Raw genomic sequence first — 12,841 nt, 5'->3', positions numbered from 1 at the left:
TGGCATCTTATTGCGTTTCAGCACCGCTGTCATGGCAACGCAGTCACGTCACGTCTCCTGAGGTCATGGCAACGGTGCAAATCAATGACTGTGCCGATGAAGAGAGCTGACCCTCTAAATGCCGTCGGACCTTTTCATGATGCGCAACTTAACAAAGGGACATCTGTACATTAAATGCTAAGATAAATGCAAACTCATGAGGTGCCGTTCAATTCAAAGACATGGCTGTGTTTAAATCTCCTTGATAGCCTATTTACATAGATTCTCACTTCAAATCAATGAATGCATGAAACGTGCCGTATTATGTTGTAAACCAAAAAAAGGGTGACAACTCAGAAAACGTTTCTTCAAAATAGCCACCCTTCATATAAAATATTTAATTATTTAACAATGTTTTCTTTGTTACATAATTTCATACATATTACTCATATTTGATGCCTTCAGTATGCATCTCTACATTGTAGAAAGGACTAAAGATAAAGAAGAAGCATTGCATGGGAAGGCGTGTCCAAACTTCTGACTGGTAGTGCATATCGGAGGGCTTCCCCCTAACTTGCAGTTTAACATCAGACTAGTTGATTATTTCACTTGGGACAGACTTTTAGCAGAAACTGTGGCGTCCTTTAAGCGTTGGCCTCGACAAGACTTCCTTTGTGTTTGCCGTCACGTGCAAGGGGGGCAGGGCGCTTTGCAGGCGCAGTAGCAGAACAATGAAAGCGTGGTGCTGCTTATCCAATAAAAGTAGTTATGGTCAAGGCACGAGCGCTGTGCGGGGTTGGGAGGCAGAGTCACATGTTGCTCTTTGTTTACTGCTCGTGTCTGTCCCAAAGTACAATTGCTAGTATTGCTGGATTACTCCTGATCGTTCGGCACCAGTGTGCTTGGATTCTGTCAGCTTGGTAGTAATCAATAAATATTTGATTATTTCCTCTCGGAAATGTCACCAAGATATGCCGGACCGTAACCCTGCTTTTCAGCAGAAGAAATTGCTCCTGATTTTGCCATCTACTGGGGTTTCACATCTTAGTTTTAAAGCTTCCGAGTTGTTAATTCAGACTCGTTTTCCAATTATCAGGGGCTTGCGCCGTCTGGGCCCTCGGTGATGCACCCTGGGATACCGCTGCAGACAGGAAGCGGACAGTTTGGATGCAACGATTCATTTCAGCAGGCACTCATTTTATGTCCACCAACCATTCAAGGTAGACATGGTTTATTTCTTTACTGTCAAATGCCACACTACAGTCTCTTCATTACAAATGAATCGCTAACTGATCATTTCCCCACTGCAGGAATCCCAACCACCTCAGCCAAACCGACCGGTTACTCGGTTCGAATGGAGGCGTCTGTGCCTCTGGCCAATCAGCCCCCCCCCATCCAGCCCCTGCAAATCAGACCTGGAGTCATCACACAGGTAAAGTGGATTGGAGCAATTCAAGTGACGTTAACAGTGGTCATAAGACATGGATGGAAACTGATAGGCCACCTTGCTTCATCTTTTTAAAATTGTTAATGTGGTTTAACAAAAAAAAAAGAAAAAAAAAAGCGTTGATGTAACTTTAAGCCGTTTCACTTCAACAGGCCTGGTCTAACCGCGCACAGCAGATCTTGGTGCCCACTTGGCAGCAGGTGACCTCTGTTCCCCCGCCACCAACAACTTTGGCATCTGACAGCATGGCGGGCTCACAGAGACTGAGTGATTGGGGGTAAGCGTTGTTTTTCTGCTCACAAGATGCTGGAGACTCTCTTGTCTTCAGCCCTCCTGTAGTTACCTCCTTTCCCTCGCGTGTTCTTTGCGGTTCCAAATACACTTTTGTGCCGTTCACATGTTGCATAGTTTATTCAAAAGTGCTTCATTTCCTTGCGTTTGCCACGCGCACTCCAGAGAGAGGCTTCACTGCTCTCATACACTGCATTTTGCTCCCTTGAATGTTAATGATAGATGAGTCATACATGTCCTTTGGGACCAGCAGTGACTGAGACTGTTTTGTCAGTAATGGTGCTAAAGGCTTTTGGCTCATTTTGCAATGTTCTCTTTCTTTATTGCAGGAAAGTGCGTCCCCATGGAAACCATTACAGCTCCATGATTGCACATCCCCAGCCATTCCTAACTAACCAAATGACCATGTCCACCCACCAGCCAATCAACATAGGCATCGCACACGTGGTGTGGCCACAGCCAGCTGCCAATAAGAGAACCAAGCCTTGTGTGAACAGGTACGCCGGCCAAACTTTCACCTCTTGCGTCTCCAGCGCGCGTTACGCGAATGCTAACGGTTCAGTCGTTCTTCCAACAAACAGGGGCAGCAACTTCTCCCAAACGACAAACGTCCAAAATTTAGCATGCCAGTCCCCAAAGATGGCCGACACAGCAAAGAATGTGCAGGGAGTCGAGGAGGAGGAGGCCAGATGCCCCGAGGAAGGGCGCACTGCCAGAGAGGAGCAGGGAACAGGGCGGGTGGAGGAGAGCTGTTGCACTGTGGGGCACGACTGCGAGGAGCTGCCTGCGTCGCAGGGCCAGAAGAGGCCGGCCATGGTCATCTCCGAGCTGGCCAGCCCCACCGTTAGTGTCATCAGCATCAGCAGCGACGAAGAGGAGGGTGCGCAGGGGCACTCGCTGGAGGAGTGAGTACCGGGCGCCGAACGGCATGATGTATAAATTAGTTTTTTATTTGTTTAGTTATTTTTAATAAATATATATTTTTTTCTCTTTGCACTATATTGTTGCCCCAATTGTGTTAATTTCCCCGATGGTTCTCTCGGGGTTCTCCAGCATCCTCCCACAGTCCAAAAATATGCATGTAAGGTGAATTGGAAACTCTAAATTGTCTGTAGGTTGAGTGCGAATGGTTGTTTGTCCCTATGTGGCACTGTGATGAACTGGCGACTTGTCCAGGGTGTCACCCTGCCCTTCGCCCTATGACAGCTGGGATAGGCTCCAGCAGACCCCCGTGACCCTGAGCTCAGGAAGAAGCGGGTATTGAAAATGGAGGGATATATGTGATTATAAAGGCCGACTATTCTATTCTATTCTATTGTTTCTTAAAAAAGAAAACAAAGAAAAACTTTTATATTTTTATCTCCCTCTTTCTTATCACCCAGGTGTAAGGGTAGTGCGGAGTGCGATGCGTGCCAGAGCACCGTCAGCATGGAGAGGGTCTGCTCCCTCAGTAGCCCAGAGAGCACGCTCAGCACCAGCTCGTCGGCCTCAGCCCAGTCCGGCACTTCGCCGCGCAAACACCCCAACAGGTGCGACTGACGCCACTCGCTCGCGCGTCACACGGCAAAAGCTTTTTATCTGCGATTCTCTGAAATGCCTTTTGCCTGTTTGCTCCCCATCGCAGCATGTCGGACGACGAGCAGGAGAGCGGCTGCGACACCGTGGACGACTCGCCCACCTCGGACGCCTCCGGCCACGGCGCCAGTCCCTTCGCGGAGCAGCGCTTCATCCCGGGCGGCAATCAGAACTGCGAGCCCCGTGTCGCCTGCGTCGCCCCGGAGACGGAGCCCAGCAAGCCAACTGTTCGCACGGTGGCGGTGCCTCCAATGAGGGTGCAGAACAACAACAACAGTTCTGGGATCGTCGCGGAGACGCTTGGCAACACGGGTAAAAAAAGAAATGAAAAGTCACGACATAATGTCTGACTGTGAATTGACTGACGTACGCATGTAAAATGTCAAATCAGCTACCAGGAATCGTTGCGATATCGGCTCATTTGCATCGCTGTATGATTTCCACAAACACGGAGAGTGGATGAATTGTTGGAATGTTGTACACCAAAATATCAGAGTGGACTTTCGTTACTGTTTTCGAGTGAAAGAGGAACTGGGGAGAATCACACACAATCAACACTGGCTGTGTTTACATTAACCCTAGAATTGCGCAAAACCTAAATATCACAATAAAAAAAAAACTGGTAATGGGAGCACTAAACTTCAAAACAACTCAAATATGGCGAAAAGGTGTTGATGCTCTCTTGAGGTGTTTTTTTTTCTCGCATTTACATCGTCACGTGACCAGTTCACTTCAAGTGAAAGCGGCGTGTTATGTTTGGAGGGAGGAGGATACGAAATGTTTTTTACAAGTAACCAAAGAGAAAAATGTAACAACTAATCTTAACAGCAAGACAACATTGAAATGCAGATTTATCGCAAAATGTTTTGCACCTTCATCCTCCTCAAAGTGGGGTCTCACGGGACGAGATTTTAGCGGGAATTACGGCTTATGTGCGTCAATGGAAACACCAGCAAATCAGTCTTGTACTTTGTCAAAATCTTTAGAAATAGCTGTAATGGAAATGCAGCTACTGTCGCCTCTCTTTGGAACCAACCAGTGAAAGTCATCACTTGTCGTCCCAAATACAGAACAGAGCAGTTTCAGAGCAGCTTTTGTGTACTTGCTGATGTGCTGTCTTGCAAATTCTGTCATCATGGCGCTTGCAACGATCACTTGCGGCCTAAACTTTGTGTTCAAAGAAGAAGAAGAAAATTAAAGCAAGGGGTATAAAAAAAACCCAACTAATTCCAATACACGGAAATGGAACGGAGGAGGGCACAAAACATGTTTTCTCTGGAGGGAAAAAAAAAGCAGCTGATTTACGTTAAGCCTCAAGCATCGTGTGAATACGGGTTTGCGGAGGCCCGAACGCAAGGCGACCAGCAAGTGCGTCAGTAGGTCGTGCTCGCTGAAAGTACCAGTCACCACTGCTGCTGTCTGCTCCACAGGTCAGCTGGATTATTCTGTCTTTGTAGGCCACAGAGGTTCTCACAGGTGATTATAGCTGACCTGCCTGACTGATCTGCTCTGATCTCTGGGGGTGGATATTTGTTTGCTGTCAACACACTTTTACTCCCTGTCTCTCCAGTGTGACCCTGACAACCCCCCATCAGCACACCCCCCCCCGTGCGGACGTGTCTTCTCTTTATTTATACAAGACGTGTATAAATAACCTGGGAGAGCTTGACTGTCCCGAACGAGAGTTGTGCGGCCAGAGAACGTTCTGGTCGGCAGTCGCGATCAAATATGGAGACGCACAAGCTGCTACGCGTAGGCGCTGTCACAGCTGTGCTCGCGGGGAGACTGCTGTTTTAGTGCGCTTTAACGACGTGCCACTGTGTGGGTCGTTTAAAGTGGGAGGTCCGACAGGAAGCGCTCGCCGAAAGGCGACTGACGCCCCTCCTCGCAACTTGTGCAAAACTGCAACTGACGGCCGACATTAAAGGGCAGCGCGTGCTATTCTAGTGCTGCCGGCTGTATTTATAGGCGCCGGTGTGACCCCACCATGAGCTCAGCGAACGAGCTTAGTTACCGACTCCTCCCATAAACCCTCCCTCCTTCCACCAAACATATTTATTTATGAGCCCGGGGATGATGCAAAGACAACAAATGGCGCTTTAGTTAGAGGCTGGTAAGCGACAGCACAGCTGCACTCGCCGCCAATCCCTCCCCCAAATTTCTTCTCACTTCTGCGGTTGAAGAGTTGAATTCAAGTCTCTGGTTGCATCCCCCTGTTCTTTACTTCTGTTTTTATGATTCCGTTGCTATTGATGGCAAGTGTTTTGTGCGTGAAGCTCTTAACCGGTCTCCATTCTCCTGTCCACTTGCTGCCACAGTCACAGAGTCTTCGTGCCAGTCCAAAGGGCGAGGTGTTCCTGGGCGCCAGCACCACCAGCACCAGCACCAGCACCAGCAGCAGCAGCAGCAGCAGCAGCAGCACCACCACCACCACCACCACCACCACCACCACCACTCCACTCCCCTCATCAACAGAGCGCCGAAGATCACCCCTGCATTTCAGCCTCAGCAGCAGCAGCAGCCTATAGGCTTTGGGCAGGTCAGCGTGATGTCATGTGCACAAAAACACAAGCTTTTTCTTTCTTTTTTTTTTATATTCCACTTTATTGAGGGCATTGGCTGTCGGTGGACTTTGGAGATGTTTTGGCTTTTGTCATTTAGGAAAAAATGCTTGGAGGAAAGTTGACATTTATTTCTGCAAAAAAGAGAAAACGATTCTGGCGCTGCTGAGTTTCATTTCAGCGACAGACAAAATTAAAGGTGGTATTGCTGAGACCGATCAATGGCAATACTTTTATTTATTTCTTATATACAAAAGACTAATGTGTTTGAAGACAAATAAAAACAATCTTCTATCTCTAATAGCTAATAGAACTCAGACTGCTTTTTATCTTCAGACAGAATTCTCATCTGGGGGAAAAAAAACAACAAAAAATGCGGAAAATTGTTAAACTACCAGTTAGAAGTGCACAGTCACTCCCAAGTAGAACCAATTCTCAATCAAATAATGTGTCCTATTGATAAAGGCGGAGCAAAAAAAAAGTTGCATCGCACTCTTTGACTTTGGCTCTTGCTCAGCTGTTGTCACGCTGCGGCTCCCCTCAGCCGAGCTCCATTTGCGCATGCGAGGCAGATGCATGCCAGGGCATTTATAAACTACAGTCTTAGTTCCCATTAAAAGGTGGTTGTGTTTGTCACCTGGTTTTAGAAATGAATGACTACAAAACAGCGTCTTGATTGTATCAGGAGTTCACCGTTGCTTTCATCTCCAGCAGAGGTGAACGTGACGCAGAGAAATGGTTCCGCTAAACAGCCATCCAGCCACCCCATCGCACGCTTTATATTATAGTTCATCCAACGCCATGAAGAGATTGCAACTGAAAACTGCCTGCAAACACAAGAGGAAAAGAACATTGAAATTCTCCTTTTTAAATGGGGACAACAGTGAAGGCTTCTGTGCACGTGTTGCGTTCAGCGGAGCTGCTTTTGAAGCCGTCAGTTGATGAGTTATAGTTTAAATGTGGAAGCATTCAACCGTCACATCTCTTAGTTGCCATTAGGGCAAAAATGATGACTGCAGTTCCAAAATTCAATGAGGGCCGTCAAAGTGTCCTTCTGTTAAAAACGCACAACATTGATGTGTACAAAGTGGAAAGAGCAGCATCTAGTGGAGCATAAAGGCAAACACCCTGCTGCTAAAATAAAGAATGTTCATATCTGAACATTGGTCTCTTCTTCTTCATCATCTTCTTCGTCTTCCTCTTCTTCTCCTTCTGCTCCTTCTTCTCCTTCCTCTTCCTCCTCCTCCTCTGCAGGTGCAACACTTTGGTTCCTGCCACCAGGAGTGGAATGGAAACTTCCCCCACCGGAGACCCCAGGCCTACATCCCTCCCACAATGCACGGGCACACCTTCAGCCTGTCCCACAGCAGCCCCAACCACACGGCAGGTCCCCACCCCCACATTGGCGCCCACCCTCACTCACAGCCCCCCCTGCTGACCTACCCCCCGTCTGGCCCCCTGGTCACAGCCGCGCCCGTGGCCCACCTACTGGCCTCACCGGTGGCCTCCCGCTCCGTCCTCCAGCCCGCCTACAGCATCTCCCACCCGGGGGGCATCGTGCACCAGGTCACGGTGGGCATCAACCCCCGACTGCTGCCCTCCCCCACACTGCACCCCCAGAGCAAATTCAAGTCCCTCTTTGCACCGCACTCCTACATCGCCTCGCCCGCCTACGCCAGTTTCCCGCTCAGCCCCACAAAGATAAACCAGTACCCGTACATGTGAGCATGACACCCCTTCATCCCACCTGAGGGCTATGCGAATGGGGATTGGGTTCGCGGCTGGGTTCGCGGCTGGGTGGGCGGGGTGGGTTAGTGGTCTTAAAAACAAACAAACGTGGTTTTCATTTCCAAAACCATGGCACAACCACAAAGAAAGCAAGCTATTTTTTTGAATCATGTAGACTTGGGTGTAATTGAACTTAAAGCTTTAAAACATACAGACGGGGGTGGGGGGGGGAGTTCAGATGATGGAGATGATTGGACAAAAAAAAATGAAAAGGAAACAATGTATGCGTGATTGAATGAAAGAATGAATGAATAGATAAAACTCACACTTAATGTGTTTTGCACATTTGATATATCTTTGCATTGGATCTTCTACGAATACTCCTCTAAACAGGTAAATAATTGGGGTGTTATGAATAGTACGGACTTTGCACCCCCGATCCCAGCTATTTTTCTATATTGCCTTCTTACATGTGCAAGACACATTCATATTTGTAAAGCCATCCCAGTCTCTAGCTCTAGATGGACAGATGCACTTGTTGCCCACGGTGTATGTTGTACTGCGTTTGAAGTATTTGTACCTTTTCAGTGTCCCTCGGTGTTTAGCAATGTCAAGTCAATTAACCAATTCTAAATAGGGTTGTTCCTCACGCTGCATGTGGTCTTGCATGAGCAAAAATGTAAAACGGGAAGATGCGTAGACGTTGCTCTTGCTGTTCGTGTCACAAGACTCGCTGCATTGTATAACTGTACCCAGCCATAGTGCCTTACATATTTGAGGTTGTTAATGTTACTTCTTATATATGACTATACATTAATATTGATGTACTGGACTACAGCACTTGAAATTCCAATCATTTGATGCATCCTATGTGTGAGTATATATATGCACATGTGTATATGTCCATGCATAGCCTGCACTGATGTGATATATCGCAGATTAGCGGTGCTTATGATTATTTTTCTTTTTGAAGTCATCGTAAAACCTTCACTGTGCGGTGAACGACCTTCCTGTTCTTTTCAGAACAGCATGCTTTTGCTGTTGCGAATGCTTACCGTTTCCCCTCTCGTTCAAGTTTTGTTTCGTCGTCAAACCCCCTCCCCAAATGAATTAGTGTAGAAAATGCAAGTTCTGAGTATTGCTTAATATTTGATAATCACTTTCTATTTAGTGGAACTCTTATTCCAAACAGTGTTTGGACTGCAATACAATCTAACTAGTCGTCAGTTCCTTTTAATTTTTTTTAATTCTTTTATTTTTTTGTCTTCGTAATTTTCATTTTGGGTGTCTTGACTCGTTTCTTATTAATTGTGTGGTGGGCATGGCTTTGATTAGGTAAGGAAAAAATGCAAATGAATTCACAGTATGGAATCTTCTTAGCCTGAGCAAACCATGCAGTATTTGGTATATACACATATATGGACATATACTATAGAGCTAGACTATTTAGTACTGATGCTTGACAAAGTGTGAGTTATTTGTGTGCAATTCTCTCATTTATGCATGTGTGACAAAATTAACTTTTCCCTTTACATTTTACCATGTGTTAAAGGCTTCAGGCGTTTTTACGTCACCTGCTTATTTTATACATTCCGTCAGGGAGGGTATTTCTTGCATACATACGTGTATGACGGTAGCGCCCGTCAATATGTATGTATGTAGATATGCTGTGTGTGTGTGTGTGTGTGTGTGTGTGTGTGTGTGTGTGTGTGTGCGCGTGTGAGCATTTTTTTCCTGTTCTAGTAACATGAGTACATTTGTTTTTGTCTTTTATTTTCAAATGAAGTTGCTTGTGCAGCACCAAAGACTGTAATTCATTTCCTGAGCAAGGTAGCTGTTCTGTTTGCATAGACCTCAGTTATACTGTAGTTGTAGAAGTGGCGTTACATGGAAACAAACTTAAAAAAAAAAAAAAAAAAAAAGTATTTAAAAACGTGGCTGAGGTTTTGTCTAGCTTATTGGGCAATTAATAAGTCGTATCATTTCTTCTTGAATGTATAATAGATAAGCTGCTATATGATGATTGCCACTTCAATAGCTGTGAAATTAGGTGATTTCTCTGAGTTTTAAAACTAGCGTTGCTATTTTTGTATAGCTCCCTAATTATCTGAAATAGAAGTGGTTTTGATTTATTTGTGTGTGTGTATGTATGTATGTGTGTGTGTGTGTGTGTGTGTTTTGCGTTCATATTTGGAGTGTCATTGTAACTACTGTATTGCTGATGATGAACATTAGTTGCATTTGTTGTTTCTCGGGGTGTGCGGTTTTTTTTTGCATCAGTATTTTATCCTTATTAACCTTTCGGGCTCATCACTGCATATAAATGATGTATTGATGTAACTTAAATTTTTTTTTTATGTTTTCATATTGACGTTTTGTACACATCTTGAGCTATAGCTTGCAGGACTGATTTAACTGATTTAAAGTATATTACCATTAGTCTTTGGTGTGTTTAAGAGCACTGTGAGATGCCAGGAAAAAAAACTAAACAGAAACAAAAGAATGGTCCTTTGCTTTTACTGAAGAAAAAAAAATTGGTTAGCGTTTCCACTGATTACACTCATGCTTCTTGGCAGTTAGAGAGTTGGTCAGGCTTGTCAGGGTTTGGTTGTTTTGGACAACAACAAAAAAAGTAAACTCAGCCCAATCTTTGTGTTCAAAAATTGTTTTACTGTTCAATTGGTTTTAACTAAAAAAAAAAAAAAAGCGACCTTTTTAACATGTTCAGTGTTCTATCTGGCTAGAGTTTCAGTTTGATATTCCAAACTGCCTTGTGCTCAGATCGCTCTCCCCTTTATGAGTGTCTCGTATCCAAAAAGGTGTTCCGTCAGTGCAAAACTGCAGCCTTTACTACGTGTTCTGTACTTGGAGTGAGACAGTGCGAGCAGCACTGCGTATGTGCCTTGAGATTCAGAAAGTGAGAATTGGAGATGGTGATTGATTCAGTGATAATATGTCGTGGAAAGCATAGAAACCAATAACCTGTCCATACCATTAAAAGTGGAGACACAGAAGATGGGTTGATGTACGAAGGGGTGGGTGGGGGGTGGGGGTGTTCTCTCATTTCAATTCAACACATGGAAATGATACAAACACACTTCTAGTGATACGACACTCAATCTTTGAATTGTCACTCTGGCTGAGCAGCAGATGCAATACTTTCCTTTGTGCGGTCATTGCACCACCAAGTGTTCTTAGATTATCTCCATGCTTTACGTTGACCCGCAAACTTGCATGTACACCACACGTTCCTCTCATCTGCTCGTAGCAAACGTTGGCAAGAGTGGGTAGTCAGAGAGAGTGCGGCTGACGACACTGGCCTTAAAGAAACGGAAGCGCCAGGGTGGATCTTTGTGGGTGTTTAATCTGTATTTAAATAATGGGAACTGCTCTGTCAAAGAGATTATTGTAACTTCTCTGTTAGTCATGAGTGAAATACTCCACATTTAAATGCTGTGCATGTGTTTTTGGTTTTCTTTAAAGAAAAAAAAAATGTTTTTTTTTTTTTAAGTTATGCTTTACTGATCATGCTGTAGTACCATTGTGGGAAAGAAGGCTTGTGTTGACAAGGCATGCACTTGGCAGATTAGTGCTTGAAAAACGGCTCCCCAGTAATAAGCATGTGAAATGTAATCTGTGTTTTGAGTCCTCAAAAGGTATTCACCAGCAATGCGCCTGCATATAAACTCTCCCATACCTGTTAATGAAAGAATGGATGCAAGAGGAGAGAAATCTTAAACTCTTTTTATTTTATTTTTTATTTCCCGTGATCTTTATTTGAGAATAACCTTTTTTTTTTTTTTTTAGATTCAACAGGTGAAACATTGGTTTGTAAAATCACTACTACAAAAATTCTGACTTTGATATCTGGAGAAACATATTCCTATGCTGCGGTATTATCCTTTTAGAGATGTTTATTCAGGGTATGTATTAGTCTAAATGTGCTACTGTGTAACTGCTTGATTTGATCAGATTTTTTTTTTTTTTTATGCAATCTCTTTTATTTCTGGTCATCTGTATCAATTTCAGACTTAATTCACACTGCAAGTTATGGAATCATTTGTTTAGAATGCTCATCCAATAGACTTGATCATGAATACTGTTACTGTTTTAATACCTGTAAATTTTTTTTGTGGCTTTGTTTCAATGTTTTAATTTTTTCGTTTTCATTTGCTTTTTAATTTTGTGCTACACTAGTCTGCCATGTAGCAATTGCACTGTGCAATATTTACAGTATGAGGACTGGGAAAACTAACTCTATGGATGTGATGTCTATTTACAGTTTGCGATAGTGTTTCCTCTCTAGTTCTCAGTGATTTAGGTGTGACCAAGCCTTCTCTACTTTGTCACATTACGCGGGTTTTCCAGGTGACTCTTTTGGTGAGTGTCAAAATAAGACTTTATGGTGTATTATTGTTAAGATTCACTTTGAATTAAAAAAAATCTATTGATGCAACTTGTTTTGTCTCGGTCTCATTTATTATTACATTTTAATCTAATACTGGTGAGATAAGTTCTAATTGAAAACAATGTTAGCAGCTTTGTAATTTAATATAACCTTTAAAAAGCATTAAAGTATGTATTTGAAAACCCATCTTCACCAAGGACGTTTAGTTTTGATTTTAGCTGAATTTGTTGTCACGACAAAATTTAAATATATTACGTATTTTAAGATAATTTTAAAACGCCTAATTCCCTTCCTGTAATTAAAAAGACCTGTCTAAACAACAACAACAACAACGGGAGAGTGGGACGCTGTCTCGATGGCCACAGGTTCCACTGAGGTCACGACACGCTAGCTCCAGCAGCGTTTCGAGGTGTATGCTACCATCTGGTGGGCAACATGCTGTATTGCAGCTATTGAGATCAACACAACAGCACATTTAGAACACTTGTCACGCTTACGGATCGAGTCCACTATAACAAAGCGTGAGAACTTCGTGTCCATGTTAAATACAATAAATAAATGACGCGAAACTCGATAAAGCCATCCATCTCGTGTACGCGGGCCCTCTTATCCAGCAGAGGTCGCCTTCCGCAGCTACTCTACCTTCCAATTAAAAGGCTGGGGGGAGGGGGGAGGGGCGTCTCGTTTGCGCGCCTTTCCCGCTGAGATGCAGGTATTCTTGACTATCACCCCTCCCCCCTCCCCTCGCGCCCCTCCTTCCCCCGCACCGCACCGCCGCCTCGACCACATTCATCCCAGTCGTGGCTGAAAAGTGGCGCAAGCGCACCTTGAACGCGGCGCGGCGTGGTGCGG

At 44.5% G+C, this 12,841-nt stretch overlaps 1 protein-coding gene across 8 annotated transcripts in view; it reads left to right on the top strand.

Annotated features, from left to right (window-relative positions):
* Nucleotides 1-7,802, top strand: part of hipk3b (homeodomain interacting protein kinase 3b) — a 35,135-nt gene extending 27,333 nt beyond the window's left edge. For 6 of the 8 annotated variants that reach the window (XM_076023609.1, XM_076023617.1, XM_076023601.1 and 3 more), the window contains exons 8-15: nt 1,076-1,199; nt 1,290-1,411; nt 1,579-1,703; nt 2,047-2,622; nt 3,100-3,246; nt 3,342-3,604; nt 5,611-5,831; nt 7,108-7,802. In XM_076023609.1, the coding sequence (XP_075879724.1) occupies nt 1,076-1,199; nt 1,290-1,411; nt 1,579-1,703; nt 2,047-2,622; nt 3,100-3,246; nt 3,342-3,604; nt 5,611-5,831; nt 7,108-7,578 (2,049 nt within the window). In that variant the 3' untranslated portion in view covers nt 7,579-7,802. The remainder of the gene's footprint in view (nt 1-1,075; nt 1,200-1,289; nt 1,412-1,578; nt 1,704-2,046; nt 2,623-3,099; nt 3,247-3,341; nt 3,605-5,610; nt 5,832-7,107) is intronic. The other 2 variants (XM_076023651.1, XM_076023626.1) reach the window with 1 other exon arrangement.
* Nucleotides 7,803-12,841: the final 5,039 nt, after the last annotated feature.

This window comes from Nelusetta ayraudi, unplaced genomic scaffold, assembly GCF_046127955.1.
Source record: "Nelusetta ayraudi isolate G7.1 ecotype Tasmania unplaced genomic scaffold, CSIRO-AGI_Nayr_v1 ptg000002l, whole genome shotgun sequence".
NCBI classification, from domain to species: Eukaryota; Metazoa; Chordata; class Actinopteri; order Tetraodontiformes; family Monacanthidae; genus Nelusetta; species Nelusetta ayraudi.
Note: the sequence above shows the minus strand (reverse complement) of the source record. Positions and strands in the feature narration are given on the sequence as shown.